This window comes from Schistocerca americana, chromosome 5 (assembly GCF_021461395.2).
Source record: "Schistocerca americana isolate TAMUIC-IGC-003095 chromosome 5, iqSchAmer2.1, whole genome shotgun sequence".
Taxonomy (NCBI): Eukaryota; Metazoa; Arthropoda; class Insecta; order Orthoptera; family Acrididae; genus Schistocerca; species Schistocerca americana.
This window is the reverse complement of record NC_060123.1, coordinates 103,109,254-103,136,010: the sequence shown is the minus strand read 5'-3', so window position 1 is coordinate 103,136,010 and position 26,757 is coordinate 103,109,254. Positions and strand designations below refer to the sequence as shown.

The 26,757-nt window shown below is 44.1% G+C and overlaps 1 protein-coding gene across 1 annotated transcript in view; it reads right to left on the bottom strand.

The window, feature by feature from the left end:
- The window catches only part of LOC124616221 (vegetative cell wall protein gp1-like), a 46,726-nt gene extending 21,228 nt beyond the window's left edge, over positions 1 to 25,498 (bottom strand). Inside the window, exons 1-2 of the mRNA XM_047144524.1 lie at positions 25,450 to 25,498; positions 16,754 to 17,156 (exon numbers count right to left, since the gene is read on the bottom strand). Of these exons, the coding sequence (XP_047000480.1) occupies positions 16,754 to 17,156; positions 25,450 to 25,498 (452 nt within the window). The remainder of the gene's footprint in view (positions 1 to 16,753; positions 17,157 to 25,449) is intronic.
- Positions 25,499 to 26,757: the final 1,259 nt, after the last annotated feature.

Genomic DNA, 26,757 nt, shown 5'->3' with positions numbered 1-26,757 from the left:
CGAGTTCATCTACCTCTCTGCAGACTTCGTGTCTTCGGATGACCCAAGTGTGCACATGCAGAACATCAAGCGGCTATGGAAATCTGTGAAATCTTCCATTAAAAGACAAGGGCGTCCAGGACAAGGAGACGAAATATACTAGTTTCAGGACATCTATTTCCACAACTTGCGTTTGCAGGGAAAAGTTGACGCATCTGACACTCTACACATATTCTTCCGTGATATTGGCAGATTTTATCCAGGCTATGGCAAAAAGGGAGTACACATCACATGGACTTTCACATGACTACAACAGCGACGACGAGTAAGGTAAATCGTCTCTTTCGTAATCACAGGTATTTTTATAACGCTCCTCTTTTATCGTTGCTGTAGTGACCACCGTAAACATACTCATAACGCCCGCCACCAGAGTCGCATGATTGATTTACGATCGCACGTTCGATATGTATCGTTTGCACTCCGCGACTTCGATAGGCAATCATTCTTGGAAATTACCGACAACGTTACCAAGACAACGCCACAACTACGATACCGCGAACGGCCCGTGTTCGTTGGGTGACGCCTTCGCAGAATTTACTGATTACAGTTCTAACAGCCGGCCGAAGTGGCCGTGCGGTTAAAGGCGCTGCAGTCTGGAACCGCAAGACCGCTACGGTCGCAGGTTCGAATCCTGCCTCGGGCATGGATGTTTGTGATGTCCTTAGGTTAGTTAGGTTTAACTAGTTCTAAGTTCTAGGGGACTAATGACCTCAGCAGTTGAGTCCCATAGTGCTCAGAGCCATTTGAACCAAGCCAAGTTCTAACGCCAGCTGTGACCACACGTTGTTATCATGCACTTCGTTGGAGGAAGCTTATAAAAGGGCGAAATCAGCCTGATGATGTTCTTTTATGTTGAAACCGAATATTTTGAACCGTTCTTGCCTACTCTGACAGTCGGGTATTCAATTAACTGCGAAGTGTCTCTGTTGTACTCTCTGGGTTGATCTAGAGACATCCGTGTGTCCTCCTCGCAGTGTCGCAACTAGGTTACAGTTACAATGCGAACGTTTGACAGCTTACACGTGGGACTGCCATTAACCTCTGAAGAATGCTATGGGTTTATGCTAAATGTTACAGGGGGTCCATTGCTCATGCTGAGATTGGAGGTGGAGAAGTGGAGGGGTTATGATGTCCTGTATAAAAGAAGGGTCAAATAACGGACCCGAACATTTTTCTCTTTTTCGCGTCATCAATCTTTTCACTGGTATGATGCGGCCCGCCACGAATTCCTCTCCTGTGCCAACCTCTTCATCTCAGAGTAACAACTGCAACCTATGTCCTCAATTATTTGCAGGATGTATTCCGATCTCTGTCTTCCTCTACAGTTTTTGCCCTCTACAGCTCTCTCTAGTACCACGTAAGTCATTCCATGACTCTTAACAGAAGTCCTTCATTTCCTCTACGATTCTGTGGAGAACATCCTCATTCCTTACCTTATCAGTCCACCGAATTTTCAACATTTTTCTGTAGCAACACATCTCAGATGCTTCGATTCTGTTCTGTTCCGGTTTTCCCACATTCCAAGTTTCGCTACCATACAATGTTGTGCTCCAAAGGTACATTCTCAGAAAATTCTTAATTAAATGAAGACTTATGTTTGATACTAGTAGCTTTCTCTTGGCCAGGAATGCCCGTTCTGGCAGTGCTAGTGTACTTTTGATGTCCTTGCTACAACCGTCGTAAGTTATTTTGCTGCCTAGGTAACATAATTCCTTAATTTCATCACCTTTGTGACCATCAATGCTGATATTAAATTTCTCGCTGTTCTCATTTCTGCAACTTCTTATTACTTTCGTCTTCCTTCGATTTACTGTCAATCCATATTCTGTACTCATTAGATTGTTCATTCCATTCATTGTATCATGTAAATATTCTTCACTGTCTCTCATAGCAAGTCGTCAGCGAATCGTATCGTTGATATTCTTTCACGATGATTTCAGTTCCACTCCTGAACTTTTCTTTTATTTCCATCATTGCTTCTTCGGTGTACAGATTAGAGATTACGGGCGAAAGACTACATCCCGGTTTTACACCCTTTTTAATCCGAGCGTTTCGTTCTTAGTCGTTCATTCTTATCCCGTCTGGGCTCCTGTGCCAATTGTATGTTACCCGTTTTTCCCTGCAGCTTACCCTTATTTCTCTCAAAATTTCGAACATATTGCACTACTTTACGTTTTCGAACGCTTTTTTCAGTTCGGCATATCCAATGAACGTGTTTTTCTTTAGTCTTCCTTCCATTACCAACCGCTACGTTAGAATGGCCTCTCGGGTGCCTTTACCCATTCTAAAGTCAGACTGATCGTCGTTTAGAACATCCTCAATTTTCTTTTCCATTCTTCTGTATTTTATCCTGTCAGCAAATTGGACGCATGAACTGTTAAGCTGATTGTGCGATAATTCTCCCACTTGTGTGGATGATTTTTTTCAAATGTAAGATGACATGTCACAGACTCATACATTCTACTCTGGAACCTGAAGAGTCGATTTGTTACCATTTCCCCCAATGATTTCAGAAATTCTTATGGAATTTTATCTTCCCCTTCTGCCTTATTTGATCAGGTTCTTGAAAGCTCTCTTAAATTCTGATTCTAATATCGTATCCCCTATCTCTTCTAAATCGACTCCTGTTTTTCTTCTATCGCATCAGACAAATCTTCCTCCACCTATCCAGCCTTTCCTCTGAACCCGGTACGCCTGCCTAATATCGGAAGGACCCCCGCGAGCACGCAGAAGTGACGCAACACGACGTGGCATGGACTCGACTAATGTCTGGAGTAGTGCTGAATGGGAATTGGCTCCATGAGTCCTTCATGGCTGTCCATAAATCCGCAAGACTACGACGGGTTGAACATCTCTTCTGCGCAGCACATTGCAAGGCATCCCAGATATGCTCAATAATGTTCATGTCTGTGAAGCTTGGTGTCCAGTGGAAGTGTTTAAACTCAGAAGACTGTTCCTGGAGCCACTCTGAAGCATTTCTGGACTTGTGTGGAGTCGCATGGTCCTGCTGGACTTGCTGAGGTCCGTCGGAAAGTGCAGGTGATCAGACAGGAGGCGTACGTATGTGTTACCTGTCAGAATCGTATCTAGATGTATCAGGGGTCCCATATCACTCAAACTGCACTTAATCCGTACCATTACAGTGCCTCCAACCGCTTCGGCACACCCCTGCTGACTTGGAGGTTCCATGGATTCATAATGTTGTCACCATACCCGTACACGTCCATCCGCTCTATACAATTTGAAACGAGACTCGACCGACCAGGTAACATATTTCCAGTCATCAACAGTCCAATTTAGGCGATGACAGAGCCAGGCGAGGCGTAAAGCTTTGTGTCATGCAGTCATCAAGGTAACACGAGTAGTCATTCGGCTACCAAAACCCATATCGATGATGTTTCGTTGAATGCTTCGCAGGCTGACACTTGTTGATGGCACAGTATTGAAATTTGCAGTAATTTGCTGAAGGAAGTGCAATTTGTACTTCTGTCGCCTTGAACGATTCTCTGCGGTCGCCGTTGGTTCCGTTCTTGCAGGATCTTTATACGGCCACAGCGATGTCGGATATTTGATGTTTTACAGCATTCTTGATTTTCACAATACACTCTTGAAATGGTCGTACAGGAAAATCCCCACTTAAGTGCTACCTCGTAGATGCGCCGACTGTAATACTACATTCAAACTGATTTAGATCTTGATAACCTGCCATTGTAGCAGCAGTAACCATTCTACCACGTGCGCCAGACACTTGTATAGTCGTTGCCGACCCCAGCGCCGCATTCTGCCTGTTTACATATCTCTGTATTTTAAAACGTATGCCTATACCAGTTTATTTGTCGCTTCAGTGTATATACTGAGTCAGCCCTTCCGACATTCATTTCTTTCTCGGTTTCTTCACATTTTTCATGGAGCCATTTTCTCCTCGCTTCCCTGCACTTCCTATCTATTTCATTCCCCAGCGACTTGTATTTCTGCATTCCTGTATTTCCCTAAACATTGTTGTACTTCTTTCATTAATCGACCAACTAAAGTATTTATTCTGTTACGCGTGGTTTCTTCGCAGTTATCTTCTTTGTACCTACATTTTTCTTTCCAGAATGTGTGATTGCCCTTTTTAGAGATGTCCATTCCTCTTCAACTGTACTGCCCACTGCACCATTCCTTATTATTGTATTTATAGCCTTAGAGAATTTCAAGCGTTTCTCGTCGTCTCATAGTACTTCCGCATCCCACATTTTTTCGTATTGATTCTTCCTGATGAATCTCTTGAACTTCAGCCGACACTTCGTCACTTCTGTTTTGTGATCTGGGTCTATGCTCCTGGGTATGTCTTACAATCCAGTATCTGATTTCAGAATGTCTATCTGACCATGATGTAATCCGGCTGAAATGTACCCGTATCAACCAGTCTTTTCCAAGTATATCGCCTCCTCTTGTGATTTCTGAACAAAGAACTGTTACTAGCTGTAATTTATTACATAGATCAATGTCTTTCCCCTCTCTCATTCATTGTCCGAAGCCCATATTGTCCTGTAAGATTTTCTTCTACTTCTTCTCCTATAGCAGCATTCCAGTCCCCCATGACTATTCGATTTTCATCTTCCTTTACGTACAGTATTACGCTTTCAATGCCCTCATATACTTTCTCTATCTCTTCATCTTTAGCTTGCGGTGTCGGCGTGTATACCTGAACTAACATTGTTGATGCCATTAGGTGCCGATTCTGATAAGAACAATCCAGTCACTGAGTTGTTCGCAGTAACACTCTCTCTGCCCTACCTTTCCATTCATAAGAAACCCTATTTCCTTTATGCCATTTTCTGCTGCTGTTGATATTACAGTATACTCATCTGACCAGAAATCCTGTCTTCTTTCCATTTCACTTCACTGACCCTATACTATATCTAGGCTAGGCCTTTGCATTTCTGTTCTGATTTTCTAGCTTCCCCACCACATTCAAGCTGACATTCCACGCCCCGAGTCGTAGAACGATATCTTTTTGTTGATTATTCAGTCTTTGTCATGGTAACCTCCCTCCACCTCCCTTGGCAGTCCCCTACCGGAAACTCTTCCAGACTCTTTCGCCAATGGAACGATCACTTTCTTAACTACAGACCACATGTCCTGTGTATACGTATTATCTGTCTTTAATGCAGTGGTTTCCATTGCCTTCTGCTTCCTCATGGCGTTGATCATTGGCGATTATTCCTCCTTTAGGGGCAGTTTCCCTCCTCAAGGACAAGACACTGGCCTGAACTTTTCTGTCAGCTCTTCCGTACAAAACGAAAGTTATCTTGGCAGGGTCATACACAACGAATGGGGATGTGACTCCACAGTGAAAGTTATTACTTAAGGTGATTATATAAAAATGATGATTTGATTGAGAATGTAAGCAAAATTTAGTTTACTGACAACATTTATTTTCCCAAAAATAAAAACGAGGACAGGCATAATTAAAGTTAAGCAAATTATGGTAGAATATCGTAAACAGTTAAGAGGTGGCTCAAGACCACAATGGACAAGGATCCTGGATAGCAAAAGTGAGTCAAGTAATCTGGTGCTAAAAATGTCTATACCACAAACTGAAATGTTCTGACGCTGAGCAGACTTTGATCGATGACCTACAGAAGTCTCGATAGGTGCAGCTGAGAGCAAGTGGCGAATGGGATTGTACGTCTAGACAAGTCGGAGCGGCAGCACTTTACCCTGTGTGCTTCGTGGAGCGTTGTAACTTGGAGCTGGTGAGTCGTGTGTGGAAGAGGTGAGGAGTAAGGCAGCACCTGTGAATCGATTGCGGCCACGAATGAAATGCAAAATCTCACGATACAGTGATCAGGCAGACAGATCGCAATCTCCTCTCTACCAGAGCTCAGAAATCACAGTTGATTTCAGTGTGTGTGACACCCGTTCGCTGTTCGTACCAAGGACCAGTGTTGGTCACTTATACGACAGCGCGCACAAGGATGTCAAACGACAAGACTAGAAAACCGAAAACGAATAAGTGTGACCTCGGCAAACGAGTAGTACGAGACGTTGAAGTCACACTGTCAGTACTCTAAGAACTTCACGACAGGCTCCCCAGTCTGACTACTCACACGTGAAATCAGTCTTAGGACAGGTTCCAGGCACCAACCACACATGCCACAGTTTCGACCGGAAGTTACTTCCTGACTGATGTCCAGAACCCGAGTGTCTAGCACCTCTCCAAATAAAAACAGTTCCCGATTCTTCAGCAAAGTGTACAAACGACACCGCCTTTATCCCGTCTTGAGCCCATCACAAGGCTTTAAAGGCGCTAAATCTCCCCTCCTACAAGACAGCACAAAATCATGTCGAATCAGTGCAAGAGTTAAATAACCTAGGTCCCTGAAAAAAAAAGAAACCGCCAATTACTTGCCTTTTTAAGTTTTTTCGAGGAGAGAAAATGTTTTTCTCCTAAGTCGCGTCACTTCCTGTGCCAACAAGCGAACAGATACAATCTTAAAGATCTTTATCTAAATCATCTGTGCTTTGGAGCCAGTTAGTCCTACCTATGAGGTGTAATAAAGATTCTACCTCTCAACATTTCTCAGACGCCTGAGTTTCTTCTATGACCGAGGCGGCCGATGGAAGTGGGTCCAGGCCTATTTGCAGTATCGGCAAACACCAAAACTTGTAAATTTTTATTGGGCGTGACACAGCACACAATGCCTGTTCTACGACTCCACTGTGTAGACGCGTCCCTTCAGTCCGTCGCCCCCAGTCCAGCCTTCGGCTGGCGCCAATGCAGGTATAGCTCGGCATTGTCCTGCAGGAGACCGTCTCGACTAGGGTGTGCTCTGTCTGCCCTGTACAGTCGTGAGCCTGTCCGGCGAGATTTACTGAGGGATGGTCTCAACGCCACTTGCTTTCAGCTTCCAACATGCCGTTTCTATGAACTAAGAACAATAAAAATACCTCATGCTTTTAGCGCCCTACCAGGCTCCATCAAGTCCTGCTCAGGCCGTTAACTTTCTAGAATCTAGCTCAAGTGACGTAACTTTGTAACAAAACATTTATGAAAAACAGGTGAGAGAGTAACTTGTCCTCTCTCATGTTGATTATGTGGAACACAGGAGACTGACTGGTAGCCAACATCTTCTGTATGTTTATATACAATTGATCGTTTTCGTAGCAATAAAATTTAATATCACATTCATATAATCTAAGGGAATGCTCATTTATTGTAGTGTCTGAGTTGCACATTTTTATTGAATTTTATATTTCAATCACTCAGGATCATCTGTGGATCCAAGAGTTGCTGACGGAACCACTTAGATCTGAAGGTAATCCTGAGCGATCGAAGCCTGTAATCTAATTAACAATCTGCAAATGAAACGGAAAAGTAAATGATAATTGTCTTAATTGTAAATACAGCTGATGTTTCTCACAAAAAGACTATGTAAGCTGTAGTGACATTTATGTAATGTAAAACGATTTGTATGCTATACCTAACTTCTACATATTGCAGAACAGTAATGCAATTTCCCAAACTAAAACTTGCTAACACTGTCCTATTTTCGATAGCTAGTTGCTACAGCCTGGGGATTATCTTGTCTACTTCCTGTGATAAGATTTGTATTAATACCTAAATGGACGCAAAATACCAATTATTACTTTTCTGACATATAACCAGTTCCTCATGGTGGCTCTGTGGTACCGATAATATGTATAAAGTTGTCTACAGTATGTGAAACTACTTAGAAACTGTTTCATCTAAACATTTATACACATGGAGGCCAACAATTTTAAGACACATTGTAATGATTGTGCCGTGCAGATACATGCTGCAATGCATGATAGAAATGAAAAATAACAGATACTAACATCTAGATTCAAGCATTCTTCCCAACACCAGTAACTATTTTTGTGGAAAATAGCTTTCGTAAATGAATGGCAGCCTCCATGCTCTAGCCATTTGCATATGTAAATAATGTGGGGGTTTAATAACAGCACACTCAAACGGCCACTCTTGGAAGTCATATTCAGCAATGGAAATATTCTGTGGGAAAACCCGCAACCCCAGCGTTACCAGACTGGCAAATACCGACGAAAGAGGAAGAGATGAAAGATAGGGAACAGAATTAACAGGAGACGTAAAAAAGCAGCAACTTCATCTCGGCTCTCTGGCATTTATCCGAGAGCGTAGGAAGAACTGAAATACAGAACGCAATGGTTTCTGAGGGAATGTGTGTCTTTAAGCGTTTGTTATAAAATACGGACCAAGTGGTTTTCATTTACAACTGTCATCAGAAAGCGCAGAGGAAAGAAAGAAAAATCAGGAATCATGTCTATACTAGTCCAAATGAACTCTATAAAACTCACAGCTCATGCAATAGCTCTTGGAGAAAAGATTTGTGAACGTCGCAAGCGATTCTAACAAAAATGTTCTTAGATAAAGCGATCAGACCTGTCTTTTGTGATTCGCCGTGGAATAACCAATTACAGCGTGAGCGCTTATAAGCGTTAACTGAGTTATTCTTGAGGGGATTCTCGATTTACGAAACGAAATTCACCCAATAAACCGTCTTGGCATTTGTGTAGAATTCGCTTCTACTTATGGCTTTCTTTCTGTTCTCCGTCGGAATCGCTAACCAGTGAACAGACGCTGCACCAACTGAAGACTCAGTTAGCATTTTTGTAGTTTCTGTATGGTCAGCTGAATATACTCTTGTATAATATGTAGGAACATTATACTATCATTTACAACAGTGAGAGGCCATTCACAGGTGTTCTAGCCATACTTTCACCCACAATTCAAAGCTTCCATACGTATGAATCCAAAAACGGTAATTGAATTCCGATGTTTGGCCACGAAAAATAATTGTCGATGTGTTAAGTAGAGTGAATGTGACATGTGAACTGCCCATAGCAAGAAAATCGTACGTGAAAAGAGAAATTTTTCAAAATCGAAAATAACTCTGAAGTTTGGAAGTCTTTTCAGAAGTTATTTGTCTGGATGATAGACAGTTCAGACAGAAGATAGTACAATCTTGTGATGAGGAATGCTACAGGAGAATGCTGAAGACTGAATAGGCCTGTTGGATGACATAGTTGATCGAATTTGGAAAAAAGAAAACGGAGCGTTGTGTCACAACTCGATTAAATGCAGTCATCAATTGTTAGTTCACATCCCAAGACATCAGGGAATAGTTAATGAGGTAACGGAGATAAGTGTTAAGGTTAAAAATTGAGGAAAGAGAAGAGGCTTGACTATAGGAAACAGGTTACAATGGATGGAGGCTGCATTTCTAGAGTTACAATAATGACAAAACCACAAAACCAGTTACGAGCGTTCTGAAGACTGAACGCCTCCATACACTCAGAAGCCTGCGATATTTCTATGTTGCTGTTGACAGCAGCACTGTTTGATATGACACGAAACACACTGACAGAACAAAAATCACAACACGAAGACCGACTTGTTCGACATGAAAGTTCCTAGGCGTGTTCCTACTCCTCACAGATAATGTCTATTCAATGTTCGTGCCGGTTGCTCAAGAGGGACGCCAGTAGCTCCATTACCAGGATGCAAATAAGATTAGTGATGGTCACGAGCGTTATTTACCTTTGAGACTGGATTCTTTGTGTTGATGTTTGTCAAGAATGTCTTCAAGGTGACAAAGAGGCCATTATCAACAACTCACTGAGTTTTGACGAGATCGAGTAATGGGGCTACGAGGAGCTGGATGTTCCTTCTGCGATTCCACAACAAGACTTCACAAGAATGTGGCCACTGTACTTGAATGATGGCAGCGATGGTCACGACAATGTGCGGCCGCAAGAAACCCAGGCTCCAGACAGCCACGTGACACTACTGAGAGCGAAGACCATCGTGTTCGGCGTATTGGCCTGTCACGTCGTAATGAGTCCTCAGCGGCAATTTCAGCAACAGTAGTCACCATAGTGACAAGACGAACTTTTACAAGTCTGTTACTTCAAGGTCAGCTCCGAACCAAACGCCCTGGAGGGTGCATTTCACTGACTCCAAAACCACTGCCATTTGCGAGGTCAGTGGTGTCAAGCGAGAGCTCACTGGAGGGCACGGTGAAAGTCTATTGTATTTTCTTATGGAAATTGGTTCAGCCTCGGTGCCAGTAATGGCCGTGAGTTGGCTAGGAGTAGACCGGTGGAGGACTTGCAACCAATCTGTCTCCATGCTAAACACACTGCACTTACACTAGGAGTTACGGTAGGTGCGCGGTTTCATACGACAGCAGAAGCACCCTTGTTCTTATTCCAAGCACCCTGACTGCAAATTCCTACATGAAACGTGTGATTCGACCTGCTGTCCTGCCATTCAAGAACAACAATCCATGGGATGTTTTCCATCACGATAGCGCAAGCCCGCGTAACGCAGCCGTAACCGAGCATGCTCCACAGACTGACGGCGTGTTACCTTGGCCTGGTCGATCACAAAAGCTGACTCAAATCGAGCGCACGCGGGACAACATCGGACGAGAACTCCAGCGTCATCCACAAACAGCATTAACCGTCCCTGTATTCACCGACCAAGAACAACAGGAATGGAACTCCGTCCACAAACTGACATCCGGCACCTGTGCAACATAATGCATGCACCATTTCTTGCTTACATTCAGGATTCTGGCGATTACACCTGTTATTAATGTACCAGCATTAGACATTTGCAATGGCTTATCTTGTGCTTAAGTTAACCTGTGGTCTTGCAATATTAATCACTTGACCGGCCGATGTGGCCTAGCGGTTCTAGGCGCTTCAGTCTGGAACCGCGCAACCGCTACGGTCGCAGGTTCGAATCCTGCTTCGGGCATGGATGTGTGTGATATCCTTAGGTTAGTAAGGCTTAAGTAATTCTAATTTCTACGGGACTGATGACCTCAGATGTTAAGTCCCATAGTGGTCAGAGTCATTTGAACCATTTACTAATCACATGAATATGTTTCCAAGACAATTTTTTTCCCGAAATTTCACTAGTATACATTAATTATTTTTTGTTGTTGTGATTTTTTGCTACAGTGCAAATCACACTCAGTAAACCATGCACTGTGATATTCGTTACGAACGTCTAATGTGTATAAACCTGCAACATTCCTGCAAAAGTATCGTAAGTGCTCGTAAATAAGCTTAATATAGTTAATAAAGAAACGACGTAATTGAATCTCCTGGTGAAAGTATTTTGTTAGTGCCATTGAGGAACATGCATTGTTCCTATAACATATTGTTGGAAGTGGAGGGCTATATAGAGCATTGAGAAATTATTTTTCTTGCGCTTGAAATGTTGCGGCAGCACTGGAAACCATAATCTTAAGCCTAAATCAGTAACATTGTGTGATATGGACGGACGAGATAATCAATTCTAAAAATGAAGTGACACACAAAATACGTTCACTGAAGAACTATAATGGCTTCTGTAACAGAGGGCTACAGGGTTAGAGGGACTTTTGAAAAGCCGCGGAGCCCGTGACCTACCTATGATAGTATGTGAAGCGACAGTGTAATCATAAGTGGTGTTTAGTCCCAACAACTGACGTAATGATAGTCGAAACTGAGGCCGTATAGTAAACCCTCAGTATCGTGAACTGAGAATTACAGGACGAAACCTCTTGTTGTTCTATTGCATTGTTCATAAGGATCACTCGAAGATGTATCATAATTACCTCCGAGAAAATGTCAGTTTACTGTTGCGTATGTTCGCTAATTACGCACTAGTTCACTAGTAGGAAGAACAGTGAACCATCTAACGATATAGTTATAGAATCTAAACGATAAAAATCGTACACTATACATTATTCGAAACAGCATGCGTATCAATGATCGTTGCTTAGCTGTGGCAACATCGGTCCCCATGTGAGAAAGAGTAATATCACAAGAAGACTAGTGACTAGTGGCAGCTAAGTGCAAAACCAAAAAAACCTGAAAACAGCTACTGAGAATATCAGTGCTTAAATTTGTGCCTCAGGAAAATGGGCACAGAATATTGTGTGAAAGCTTAATCCAAGAGGTCCTGGTTAGACATCCTGGACTTATTAACCCTATAATAACAGGAAGCCTACCTTAATTAAGCAGATATTGGACAAATAAAAATTTCTTCCCAACAGCAAAGAATCTAGACCAATAGAAGCTCATTGCATGTTTTCAATATGACTGTCAATTGCTAGTCCTCTGCAGGTCTTCATGCGGTGCAGTTTTCTGGAACAGATAATTCGTACATGCTAAAGCACAATCAGCTTTGTGACCAAAGTGGCATGAAATCGAAATCCCTCAAGCATTTCCTCAGGCATCTGCTTCAGGTGCACTTTTAGGGTGATCGCATTTTAATCATCGACGATGAAGTTGTAAAAACCTAAATGAATCTTTAAAAATCAGGAAAATAGACACCGTCCGCCTTAGTTGGGAGGGGGGGGGGGGGGGGGGGAGGAAGTTGGAAGTTCTTAGTATGTCGGAGTAGAACGCGGCGTATCGAGCTTCCATTCTGGGAAATGACAGTGATTTTCGTCGATGGGAAGGCCGAAAAGTGGTGCACGCAGCCTCACTTATACCTCTCACGGAGATACTTGAGCGACAAAGAGAGGCTCCAGCGTGCGTAGAGCTCTGACTCATCACAGGTAATGGTCTACTGAGAACCAGCTCTCACACTGTACAATAAGTGTATGTTGCGGTGTTCGTCTGAAAAGCCGCGCGGGGTAGCCGCGCGGTCAAACGTGTCTTGTCACGGTCCGGGTGGCTCGCCCCGTCGGAGGTTCGAGTCCTCCTTCGGGCATGGGTGCATGTGTCGTCCTTAGCGTAGGTTAGTTGAAGTTAGATTAAGTAATGTGTAAGCTTAGGGACCAATGACCTCGGTAGTTTGGTCCCATAAGACCTTACCTCCAATTTCCAAATTTCGTCTGAAAACAGCCAGCCTTTGCGTGTGTCAATGCATTTTCCTGCATTTCATTACCTCCAGTATAACTGATGCAACAGTAACATAGTTTAACATGTTTATATCCGCGTTATCGGGACTTGAAGCAAACTATTAACTGTGAAATCTAGCTTCTTTCATTTTCGTAATTAGATGTATATATGTGTACCACGAGTTAACAGGAATAGTTAGCTGACACTGAATGTGAACTTTGAAGTCGGAAAATTTCCAAAAAGATTCAGTCTACTACATGCAGTGCATGTACTCTCATGTGTATGTGCGACCTTACCGCGTAGTCAAATTTAACTTGCACCACAATTTAAATTGGCGCTGTAGTTTGAAATACGTCTCCTTTTCTCCTCGATACATTTCATTGTAAAAAGACTTGCAGTACGGAGGGCGAACCCCGAAACGATATCCCGGCCAATAAATGCCATACGATCATTTCATTGATACATTTGTGAGATGTGCGGTTGAGCAATTTTGCTTACCCTTGAGCTGCTACAGATTATATCCCTTGTGGCCTAGAGTGACACAAACGTCTCAATAGTCTCAATAAGATCAAATGGATCAACAGAAAACAATGTCATGCAAAAAATAACGACGTATATGATGAAATGATCGGGGATCTACCAATTGAGCATCAAAATATCGTGTACCGTACCCACATGTATGTATTGATAATCAGGTCTATCAAGCAACGAAAATAAGCTAAGGTTCACTATAACAATTTGATTTATTGCTAAATGACACAAAAATGTGTTATGCATTAAATCAGAAAACAACCAATTATCAAACGAACAAGGGATTATTGGAAACAAGTATAATGGTTTGGCACAGGTGGGTGGATACACAATAGAAGCTATATAAAACTGTATTTGCACATATGACCAATGATTGCGGAATAAGTTAATCAGTTAAAGAAAAGCGGGAACAAACATCAATACTCTTGCTCAAGCGCATTTTGGGTACAGTTAACTGGCTGTGAAAATCAGATCAGCAAAACGAAACCCTGATGCAAAACAAATAAGTTCTCACCCACCTCGTCTCGGCGGATGCAAGTACGGAACACACCTTACGACTCTAAGGATGTACAAAGGCACAGGATGACTGTAGTCATTGCTGATAATTGTAAATTCAGCCCAGACATCTGAGTTCAGCTCAAAGTGTGATGCACATCGCTCTGCTATGGTAATGTGAAGTGCACACACCAAGCAGTGCAAAGAAGAGTTTTTTCGATATCCTCTATAAAACTTGGCTGGTTCTACCAGCAGCGGAATTTCACCAGCCAGTTGCGACAGACCTTACAAGTTCTTACCAATGATAATTTAATATACTTGCTATGAGATTCCATACACTTACAGATTTTGCCGTGGTAAACCAATAAAGTATATGTATACCTTGGAGCACGATGTAAATGTCTAACAGATTTCTAGTTACAGGCAATGAGAAGGTGTCCACACAAGCACGCTTTGCACCTCCCCCTCCTCCTCCCCCCCCCCCCCCCACTACTACAAGAATAGTAGCTATGAGCCAAACAGAAATCACCTTATTAAATTTTGGACTTTATTCCAGGTGGCCTCCTCCAGGCCTAGTGGCTTTTCCACACTAACACCCTCATGTTTTGTCTTTTCCTTCAGAACCTTCTGTTCGCTAAAAGGAATAATCCTTTTTTTTAGTCCACAATGAAGCTTTATTAAGGCCGAGCCGCACTCGTTAGTGACTCCTGATGTGCTCATTCGGGAGACCAGTCTTCCCTGTGATTGCATGCTCAAGATATTGGGTTTCAGATAACCCCTTAGTGACTAGTCTTTCGCCCGCCAGTCAGTAGCCCCAGGCTGCAGTACACTACAAGTCTACTTCACAAAACAAATAGGAAAAGAGACAGACCTAATTAGAACCAAAATCATTGTCACTTATTATTGCTTGCAGTTTTCAGGAATAATTTGTGATTTTATTTAATTTATATATACGAAGTTCCCCAGAAAGTAATGCATCGCATTTTTTTCTCAGCTTTTGGGTTTAGCTGATATTTGTGGTCGTTCTTCCGATTTCCTGTTGTGAGCTGAACTCGCTCATTTGTATTCTGCAAAGAGGCTGTGCTTAGCCGATTTTCTGGACACATATTCGTGATTTGTAGCGTAAGCGGGTTTTAATTCGGATTTCAGTTTCATTTTCTTGTCTACTTGCCACGCAGCGGTGCTGTGTTGTTTCTACAAGCAAGCCCCTGCTTTCCGTCACATCAGTCTGTAAATTTTCAGTCGGCGCATTACTTATTCGGCGATTGCTATACTTCTTTAATTTACTGGTATCTCGCATTTTATCTGAATAGTGTTCAAGGCACTTGCTCTTAAAATTTACTATAACCTACCGGTCTGGCATATTTTCTATTCAATGCTCGCCAGCCTTTTTTGATTAGTAGTGGTTATGGTATTTTATTACAGCGGTACTTGACACTATCATTGCTTGTCAAATCTGTTTTATCCATTGGTATTTTACATTTTATTGGAATGGTATTAAATGCTGCTTTTACGTGAGTGTTACCGGCAAGGTTAGCCATTATTTGATGCTTTATTTATCGAAGCCATGAGCAAACTCAGAAAGAGGTCTTATTCTATGCTTTGTCCGATCCAGCCGATTCTAGTGAGTCCACATTACTTAACACTTGCTGCTTACGAGCTAGCCGACGATGTAATAATTATCTTTTGATTTGTTTAAATGCCCTTCCTGCCCAGCGGGCTTAGTAGAATCCGTCTCTATATGTGGTTGACTGCAGCCACTGTTTGCTTTCCTGTAGCGTCTCAAACTAATGATTTGCCTCACATTGGTGTATTTTTCGATTGTAATTAATTTAATGTAACACCTTCCTTCTAAATCTCGCTTAAATAAATTAGAGAATACGTGCAATGGCGATTTATAGTGTAACCTAAACCTCTCTGCGTTTATAAGCCTCATAACCTGCCTACCCGTGAATGTGTGTTCAGACGCAAGTTTAAGATAGTTCAAAATAGTTGCTAATGGATTTCTTATGTAGCAAGCATATTTCACGTTAACCCGGAAGCAACTTCACCAATTTTAAGGTTTGTCTGTTTTGTGGCGGCGTTCGTAGCGACAAGCAATGCGCTGTAGAAACGGCTTACGAAGTCACCGCCACACTTTTAATAGCGGGCCGACCGGTCCGCTGGAACAGTGAACAGAAAGATGAAAACCCAAACACTGAGTAAATAAAAGTCGGTACTTATCTTTATTAACGAAGATACAGAAACAGTAGGGAACTCCGTGTCTACAGAAATCTGTCCAGTTCGAGTCGGAGCGGCTAGGTCAGCGTCGGCTGACGACAAACAACAACTCTGCTGCGATGAACACACAACTGACTAGCAAGTACACAATTCGGTGGCGAGTATACAACTGAGCGGCGAATACAGAACTGTCCTAGCGCTCGCGACTCCAGCGCTTAAGAACCCAGAAGCCAGCGGTGGCGCGCGCAGACTTGCGGCGATTTCCTGTCTCGCTGGCGCTGCTTATGCGGACGGCGTCCGGACTTTGATGCTGCCAACCTTTTGGCAGCGGGCTTGGGTGGCATTACTGGCTAGGATACAACACTCCTCCCCCCCAAATCGCCGCACCGTCGTTGAATAATGACGTGGCGAGCGTCGACGGCGGGGGAGGGGTCTGGCCGCAGGCGTAGCAGAAGAGACCGGGGCGGAGACTGTTGTCGGTGGCAGTCCCCGGTCCACACCCCAGCATTGGCTGCGCGGGGCCTCGGGAAACACCGACTGAAAACCGAGGTCAGGGTGCACGCCTGTGACCACGGGCGCAGCTTCTGGTACTGGACGCGACGAGGCGTCGGGACCCACGAAGAGAGGCAGCGTCTCCTGACGCTGCGTCGACGGCTGCTGAGTGGGCGCCGGACAAGGCGCTGCGGGGTCAGGCTCCTTGGGGGTGCCCAAGGAAAGCGGCTGCAGGACAGGCTGCACAGCCACCGCTTGGGAAGGCGGCCCGGCTGAGGGGTCGACGTCCATCAGCTCCGAAGGCGGTGGCGACTGAAGAGGGACCGCAGGCTCCGGAGCGACCACCTGGGGCGCTCCCGGATGAAGCTGCGCGGGAGGCATCAACGGGACGGGCTGTCGGCGTGGTAGCGGCGACGGCTGCTGCTGCTGCTGCCCTGGGGGCGGCAGCGAAGTCGGAAGGCGCGGCTGGAACCCTCCGCGGACCAAATCTGTGGACAAAGAACGAGCGGCAGAATCCGGGCGGCCAGCGCGGCGCAACTGGTTATGATGCCTCCTGTGCACCCCAGTAGCACCTTGAACAGTATAAAAACCGCGACTCTGGACACTTATCACGGTACCACGTTCCCAACGACGGCGACCGTGATAAACTCTGAAAAAAACGGCGTCGTTGCGCTGAAAACGCGTGCGATGCTCAGAAGCGGCGGGTCGATCCGGGGGGTGCAACAACCGTAGTAGGGTGCGATGACGACGGCCATGGAGAAGCTCCGCAGGCGAAGGGCCGTCGCGTGGCGTGGTCCGGCACGACGACAGGAACGTGATGAGGGCCTGCTGACGAGAGTGCGTAGCACGAAGGCGGTCCATATGATCCTTGAATGTGCGTACAAAACGTTCCGCTGCACTATTCGATTGAGGGTGGAACGGCGGAGTAAGAACATGGCGAATGCCATTGGCAGAACAAAAACTTTCAAATTCAGCAGATGTAAATTGTGGACCATTGTCAGACACTAAAACTTCTGGAAGACCCTCAATACAAAAAAATTTAAGTCAACGCCTGTATAGTTTGTGCAGACGTTGTAGACTGCGTGGGCACAACAAACGGAAAATTGCTAAATGCATCTATCACGATGAGCCAACGAGAATTCCAATATGGACCAGCGAAATCAATATGTACTCGCTGCCAGGGACCGGCAGGGCGTGCCCACTCAAAATAGCGTTGAGGCGGAGCAGCTTGGTGTTCGGCACATGTCGAACAATCTGTAGACATCTGCGTAATCTGCTTATCAATGCCGATCCATGTACAATGACGGCGGGCAAGCTGCTTGGTGCGGACCACTCCCCAATGACCTTGATGCAACAAGTCGAGGACCTTGGATTGGAGCACTTGGGGAACCACTACACGAAGCTGGTCATTCTCGGTGCGTAACAGCAAAACTCCGTGCGAAACAGACAACAGATGACGTTGCGGATAATAGCGACGAACCACAGGATCCGATATGTCCTTTGCCTTGGACGGCCAACCACGTTGAACAAAACATAATAGTAAACTCAGATGAGGATCCGTAGCTGTCTCACGTGCCACCGGACGATAATCAATCGGAAAATCCCGGAGGGATTGATGCTCATCGGCGTCAATCTGATGGCAAGAGTCGTCAGAGGAATCGAAGACATCATCCGCAGCAATCGGCAATCTAGAAAGCGCGTCAGCGTTTGCATGCTGAGCTGTAGGGCGATACAGTATCTCATACTGGTATTGTGATAACAAAAGAGCCCAACGTTGTAGTCTCTGAGCTGTCCGCTGAGGAACTGGTTTAGACGGATGAAACAGTGACGTCAGGGGCTTGTGATCTGTTACTAAATAGAATGGTCTATCATAGAGGTAGTGATGGAATTTTGTGACACCGAACACAATAGCCAACGCTTCCTTGTCCAATTGGCTATATTTACACTGAGCTTTGTTTCGCAATTTAGATGCGAATGCAATAGGACGTTCGGTGTTACCGACTCGGTGAGACAACACAGCACCGAGGCCGAAAGAAGAGGCATCACAAGCTAACACCAGAGGCTTATTAGGGTCGTAATGGACCAGACAACGATCATTTAATAAAGCCTCTTTAAGCTGCTGAAAGGCTGATTGGCAATCAGTTGACCACACAAACGGAACATTCTTACGGCGGAGACGATGCAACGGTGCAGCAATCTGTGATGCATTAGGTATAAACCTAATATAATATGTCAATTTGCCAAGAACTGCTTGCAATTCATTCAGATTGCGAGGGGCGAGCAAATCACGAATAGCTGCTAAATGTGACTGGGAGGGATGAATGCCTTGAGCATTAATAACATGTCCCAGATACTCCATCTCCGTAAGGAAAAATGAACATATATCGATATTGCAACGTAGGCCAGCCTGAGACAACACTGTAAACAAACACTCCAAATTACGGAAATGTTCAGCAGGCGTCCGACCGGACACAACAATATCGTCTAAATAGTTGCAACACGATGTCACATTAGCCAGAAGTTGTGACAAAAAACGCTGAAAAACATCTGGAGCTGACGCACAACCAAAAGGCAAACGCAGAAAACGGAACAACCCCAACGACGTGTTTATGACAAAATACTGTAGTGATTGCTCGTCGAGGGGCAATTGCAAATATGCTTCACGGAGATCAATTTTGGAAAAGAAACGAGCTTCCCCTAACTTATCCATCAGCTCGTCCGGTCTAGGCAAAGGAAAAGAATCAATGACAGTCTGAGGATTAACTGTCGACTTAAAATCAGCACACAAACGTAACTTGCCAGACGGTTTCTTTATAATAACTAAGGGAGAAGCCCACTGGCTCGCTGAAACGGGTTGAATAACACCGTTGTTTTGCCAACGACGAAGTTCATCTTCTACAGGTGCCCGGAGGGCGTGAGGCACTGGACGAGCACGACAAAATCGAGGCTGAGCATTATCTTTTAACGTAATATGAGCGGCAAAGTTCGCAGCACAACCTAGTTCGTCTTTAAATATGTCACTGTATCGTTTACACAAATCGGTTATGCTGTATTGAGGAACAACAGAATTAAGTTGCAACACATTGTCTTGGATAGACAGGCCAAAAAAGTCAAAACAGTCTAATCCGAAAATGTTTACACTGTCTGTAGCACGGAGCACTGTGAATGAAACTGTTTTTGTATTGCCACGGAATGTGGCTGGCACGATACATACACCTAACACAGGAATTTGTTCTCCACTATAAGTAGCCAAAGAATGTTTTGCCGCTGAAAGTTTAGGGCGGCCGATAGCCGCATACGTAGCACTATTTATGAGAGTCACAGACGCACTAGTGTCTAATTGAAAATTGAAGGTCTTATCCTGGATGCGTAGCTTCACAAATAGTTTATTACACTGTCTCTGGATCGGTGCAGTGGAGGCGGAAGACACAAAATCAGCGCGTTTAGCGCGCGTTCGCTTCGTACGACAACTCGTGGGTTGGGCGGGTGGAAGAATAACTCCCGCTTCACTTGCAGTCTGTACATTACTTTTTACAGCGTTTGAATTACGCTTGGGTCGCATAGCAGAGGGCTGGGTGGGTGGCTTATTGCGAACAAGTTTATTACCCACACGAACCGTGGAAGAGTCTTTAAACGCGACCTTCTGGGCGGGCTGGCTTTGAAGAACATGAATATCCGTGGGCTGGGCAGCACTAGAATTGTTCTTGCGTTTACGCAAACAAACAGTCTGGATGTGTCCTTTCCTTTGACAAAAGTGACAAACCGCGTTTCTTAACGGGCAACGTTCACGAGGATGAGCAAGAAGCGTCCGGACTTTGATGCTGCCAACCTTTTGGCAGCGGGATCGGGTGGCATTACTGGCTAGGATACAACAGTCTGCATGACCATCGACCGCCAAATCTGTTATCCTGTATAACTCTTGAAAGCCACTAAAGTTGCTTGTAGGAAAATTCTGTGCTGTTACGATTGGTCAATGTTGCTGTATTATGGTCTCTGAGAGCGAGCCACTGCATTCCTTAATGAAATTTGCTGGTAAAATTACGCTACATGAAATGACTTTGTAGTGTTAGACATTTATTTGGGATCGTAAGCCGTTTGTGCAGCTGCTAAGTGTAATTATTTGTCTAATCAATCGACTTTCTTGGCCCATATTTACCTGTTGGTAACTCTGCTGCAACCACTTTATACTTTAAACAATTTTGGCTTCACCATGGCAGGCATTTAGCATTGGGCCTTAAGCCATTTGTGCAGTTGCTAAATATAGTTATCTGCTTGATCTTTTGGTGTTTTTGAACGGTTATTGTCTGTTAACGACCAACGTAATAACACAATCATAATGGGTGATCAAAAAGTTATCGTTTGAGGCCGTTGGTGTGACGTATATGACACATGCTCAGTTCTGAGTATATAATAATCGACAAGTAGTCAAGGGGTTAGTGTGGCTTTCGAAAGAAAACAAAATTTTTTGATCGCCCCCTTTCAACAAGTTGGTTGCGGCAGCTTAATAGTTGAAATTATCCTCATTTGTTTTATTTTGGACCGTCGAAGTCGGGCGGTCGTTGTATTTCTTTCATAATTATCATCTGATTCCCATGTATTTCAAGGACTCTGTTTTAAGTGGACATTTTTCCACTGTAAAGAGTTTGATTCTGATAATAAATTTCTGTTAAAGTCTACTTTATTTTCTTGCCCCAATACCTCACCACTTCCCAACCGGCTCCGTACCGCTTTAGTGACGGCTGTATACATGATGTTGTCAAAGACATCTTCCTTGCCAGAACGACATAAAGGTCAGGTCAGTCAGTCTGTTGTAGCCTGTAGAGGAGCAATCGGGACCTTCCGTGGTGAAAGCGGAGGCGGATCATGGCGACTAGAAAATTTATGTTGTACATATCACGATATTAGCACTGTCGTCTAGTGTTTCTTGATAGTATAGCTACGTAGTGTCTTCCCCTTTTTTGATACTATGGCCACCTTTTTGTGTTCCACACTATTCCACATGATCATATCTGTTAGTCCCACGGTGGATGACAATCTTAACGAGAGCGTAGACAGTTTCATGCCCCCTTTATGCACAGCATAGACATTCCCTTGTAAGAACGCTGTATATCTTCGATATGGTCTAAAATCTGGTAGATCAAGTAGCTGATGGACATGATTCCGTATGAGCAGCAGAGCTGATCGCAAGTCTGTCATAATAATGATTGCATCTTTATCCAAGTCGTCTACGTACTTCAGTTCCTTCTAGTATAGCAATGAGCTCCACTGTAAATATCGAGGCTTACGGAGGAAGTAGGAATTGGCCAATGCGTCGTGTCTCCGTCATGAAACTCGCCTACATCGCCATTTGAAATACATTACCCATCTATGTAGAGACGATGCGCATGTTCCTGTTCAATTCAGAAGTCCTTTAAGAGATCCGAGCACATGTTACGTGGCATGGTGGATCCGTTAGCATATCTAAACCTATTGTTGTATTCTTGTAATCTATCAAGAAACAGCTACATTGCGAAACTGCTGCAGTTCGGTGACACGGAGATGAAATATCACTAAAGATATTTGCTGGTGACTGAAGTTTCTATATAAATCAGTGTCTCTTAATAAAGTGTTTCTCCGTCGAAACCTAAATCATCAAAAATAAGTAGATCTTTGGAGCCAGTTTACCGCCATATGAGTTCGAGTGAAAACTACGTAGCTTCAACAAGAGGAGTCATTATACGATTTGACCGTAGAGCAGCTGAGCACCACTTGATTGCTTTATCGGACATCTGTCAGACGTATGTAGAGCACGCATGGTGTGTGATAGTGTCTCCAAAATTGGTAGGTGGACCCAAGTGGCCGCTTACAGCACCTCCCACTTGGGTGCTAGAAAAATGTTAGGTGATGAGAAGCAAATGTCCACTGCCGCGGGATGTTGTCCTGGCCTGGTCGATTTAGTAAATGGTCCTCCACTTCCGCTACTGGTCTTTTAGTTCCGTCAGTTTGTGTCTTATCTCTAGCTCGACGATGGGGATTGAGCTCACCTATTATCATCTGCGAATGTTAAACAACACCAACCAAATGAAGGAATTGCTCACGAGAAATATTCCTATCCGGTGCTGAGTGTACTCTTTAATAGTAACAACCTAGAATTACTTCCAGAAGTCCTTGAATTCCATCGTACTGCATCAACAATTCTTGCACAGAGAGCAAGATTTAGGGGCGTGTATTCATTTAAATATTTAACTAATACAGCTGCACCCCACTGCGCTCATCGCAGTCTCTTCGCAGTGCATGTCAGCCCGAAACTGAAATATGCTGAGTTAGATTTAACTTTGTCCCTGCAAGATCGCAGCCAGAAAAAGCTTGCCTTCTGAAGAAGCTTAGCGAACTGTCTTTATTTGGTTTCAGCGGAAGCACGTTCCACTATAGGTTGCGACTACTAGTTTTAATCATTGGGACTGCGAATGAAGCGAGCGACGAAAGATTGAGTTCTTTGATACCCGTGTCAAATGTATAGGGCGCAAGCAGTACCATCGTGGTTACTTGACGACATATCAGTAGTATGATGTCACAAGTTAACAATTTATCACAGACGGACACACTGTCAGGTAATTCAGTAGTGTGACGGGAAAGATTCGTTACAAATGGGTGTGACGTAATGCTGACTCGGCAGCCAGTGATTTTGATGTGCCGTAGCAAGATGCGTTCATGCTGGCCGCGGTGGTCTAGCGGTTCTAGGCGCTCAGTCCGGAACCGCGCGACTGCTACGGTCGCAGGTTCGAATCCTGCCCCGGGCATGGATGTGTGTGATGTCCTTAGGTTAGTTAGGTTTAAGTAGTTCTAAGTTCTAGGGGACTGATGACCACAGATGTTAAGTCCCATAGTGCTCAGAGCCAAGATGCGTCCTCCCTGGTAGCTGATGTTCCTCCCTACGTGGAGGAATTTGCGATCTGGGCATATCTGAATGCCGCTGCATGTGTTCTGCAGGTCATTAAAGATGCTATGTCTCCTATTGTTGCAGAAGGTGTGACGTGCGTTGCTCCTTCCACTGAAACATCAGTAGCAACCTCCGTAAATTGAACATGCGGTAGTTCAACATGCGGTAGTTACTTTCAGAAGTAATGAGTGTTGTTCCTAATTCTCGTATTAAATGCAGGGTATTGCACCGCCTGTGTGTAGCCTTGGTTCTGGCACTGATTGATTGCCACTTGTGGTGGAATCTCATCCACAGCCGTGATCTATCTAATGTCTGCCCACTTCTTAAATTTTCGGCAATGGCTGTCGGTTGAACCATGATTTCGAGGACAGTGGACATCTCTTCGGAAAGTACTCTCACCGACAGATACTTCATGTGGGTAGCCACATTTTGAGTAACACTAGGGCACGTTATATTGAGAGCTACTATGGTTGCACGTTCAACACCTGTAGCGTTGGAGGAAGAACTGGACAGGTGATTATACTGGGCAACATGTCGTGATTAGTGCAACGTACTGTAAAAGAAGTGCTCGGAAATTTAAAACACAGAGAAGAATAGGATGGACTTTTACACTCAGAGAATCTTTTACAATCGCACCAAAAAGTATTTGCACAGTTACATTTTAGTGGTTGTAGGCTAAACGAAACTTATATTTCAGAACAGAACCCAGACACGTGCCACCTTACATTACATAGGTTACTAATATATCCAAATCACCTGTCCGTAAAGTAACATACAGTGTTATGAAAATAAACATCGCTCTTCTGCATTGAAAAATAGTATTGACACACGTGTATGAATCTGACAGTGTGTTCGTTTTCTTCATTGATGTTAACCTTCTAATAGCTAGTTTGCATCCCTTTAGCATCTATAACAGCACGTAAATGCCTAGGAATTCTTTGTATTGAATTCCGGGTGAAATCAGGGGTAATTTTCGACCATTCCTCGAGGAGCACTTTCTCCAAGTCGTTTTCACCGGTCCAACGCCTTTTTCTGACTTGTGTGTCAAGATGAGCCCAGAGGTCCTCAGTGGGGCTCAAATCAGGGCTCTGAGGCGGTGCTAGAACCCTTCTGGGGGTATTGTAGAGTAACCACTCCTGGGTTTTCATGAGCGTACGTTTTGGGTCGTTGTCTTGGTGGAAATGAAACACCTCATTAGGGCCCAATGTTTGTGCACTGACATGTAAATTACCTCGCAACACGTCGACGTATCTATGATCCATTGCACCGTGGATTACAGCTTGATTTCCAACGCCGGACGCCGCCAAACAGCCCCAGACTAAGATACCACTCCCACCGTGTTTGACTGTCGGATGCATGTGTTTCATGTCGAGGTGTGTATTCGGCTTGCGCTAAACTTTCTTTCTTGCATCAGATTCGAACACATTCAACTTCGATTCGTCGCGAAATATCACAATGTTCCAAAACTTCACCGGATTGCTGATGTAGTCCTTGGCAAACTGCAGGCGTTTCTGCCGGTTAATTTCCGATATCTATGGCTTTTTCCTGGGATAACGTCCGTGCATTTAAGCCTCATTCAACACATTTCGTATAGTTTGAAACTAACCGTCTTGTATGAGTCTGAACAACGTCAGCAATAGTTGCTGCACTTGTAGCAGGTTCCTTCGTAGCAAATGCGATGATACGGCGACGCCCTCGGGTTGTAAGCACTTTTGGGCGTCCGGGACGACACTTATTCACTGTTGTTCCAGTCTCTTTATATTTATGAATGATGGCTCGTACCGTGGTGTAGCTAATAGACACCTGTGCTCCGATATGTCGATAGCTTCTCCTTTGTGAATGGAGCAATACCACTCTCTCACGCAACGCCACTGAATGTTCCTTTTCCTTCGGCCCCATGCTGACCACCATCGCGCAATAGAGCATCATACTAGCGACTGGGCCGTCAACAACACGCAGTGTCTATTGCGTCAGCAGATGATGTTCCGGTACCTGAAAACCCAGCAATATACCGAGAAGCCACTCTCTGTGCCAATACTTTTTGTGTGCAAAGGAGATACATTTTGGCCCTTAACACTGCATTTCTTTATTAATGGTAGGCACTTTGGGCAGAACTGTAATTTCTGGTAGGTGATGTAGCACGTACATGTGCTGTGTACCGCACGTGTGCCAATACTTCTTGGTGCGATTGTATGTACCATTTAAATGCTTTGCATTTCATGTGGTACTTCCTCTTCGCTAAGTGAGATATCAACATACCTTGTAATCCCTCATTTCTTTAACACTTTTTGGGATTTATGGCTCTAAATTTCTTTGTGCGGTCACGTACTTTATTCGCCGTCAATCCTGAAAATTTTTCAATTGGTAGACGATTTTCTCCCGCTTTGTAAATATCAATTATGTGTTATTTGCCTATCGAATATTATTTTCCCTGTGATCACTGTGTGTTAAGTTACCAACTGATTTTTTTGGTACTTTCCACAATAATTACAAACAATCCATTTAAGTATAATTATATCTGATGTTCATGCTACAAAGGTTAAAGACTAGTCCGCTTTTCTACAATCCTCCTTAAATATTGATCACTTATTCTGAGTTACTTGGAGGCCCCAGGATTTGAAACTGTTGCATTGTGTGAAGAACAGATGTCATCCAAAGCTTAACTCGCAATGTTTTGATTAGTTTTGACACGAATCGTTTTAACGCGCACAAATTCACATATGCTTAGTTTGCTAGTACCAGCATGCCAGCAGTCTGTGGAATGTTTTCTTGTGCCATAAGAACGACCTCTAGTAGTGGTCTATTTTGTGTCTAGTATTGAATCACTGTGTCCATCCCCGCCGGATGTGAATGATTCTCGCGAAGGGTAGTATTAATGATCTACCCGGTGTCCGGGGGATCATCGATGACAAGGAAAGTAGTCTACCACATCGTTTGTTTGCATTATTTATCTGTAATGCTAACACAGACACTTGGAAGAATACAGAGCACCAGTTTCCGTCCGTTAAACGTAAACAACTTAAGACCGCGTGGAGCGCAATGGTTAATACTTCCCGTCTCGCCGCGCGGAGTGGCCATGTCACTGATTGCGCGCCCCCTCCCGCCGGAGGTTCGACTCCTCCCTCGGGCATGGGTGTGTGTGTGTTGTTCTTAGCATCAGTTAGTTTAAG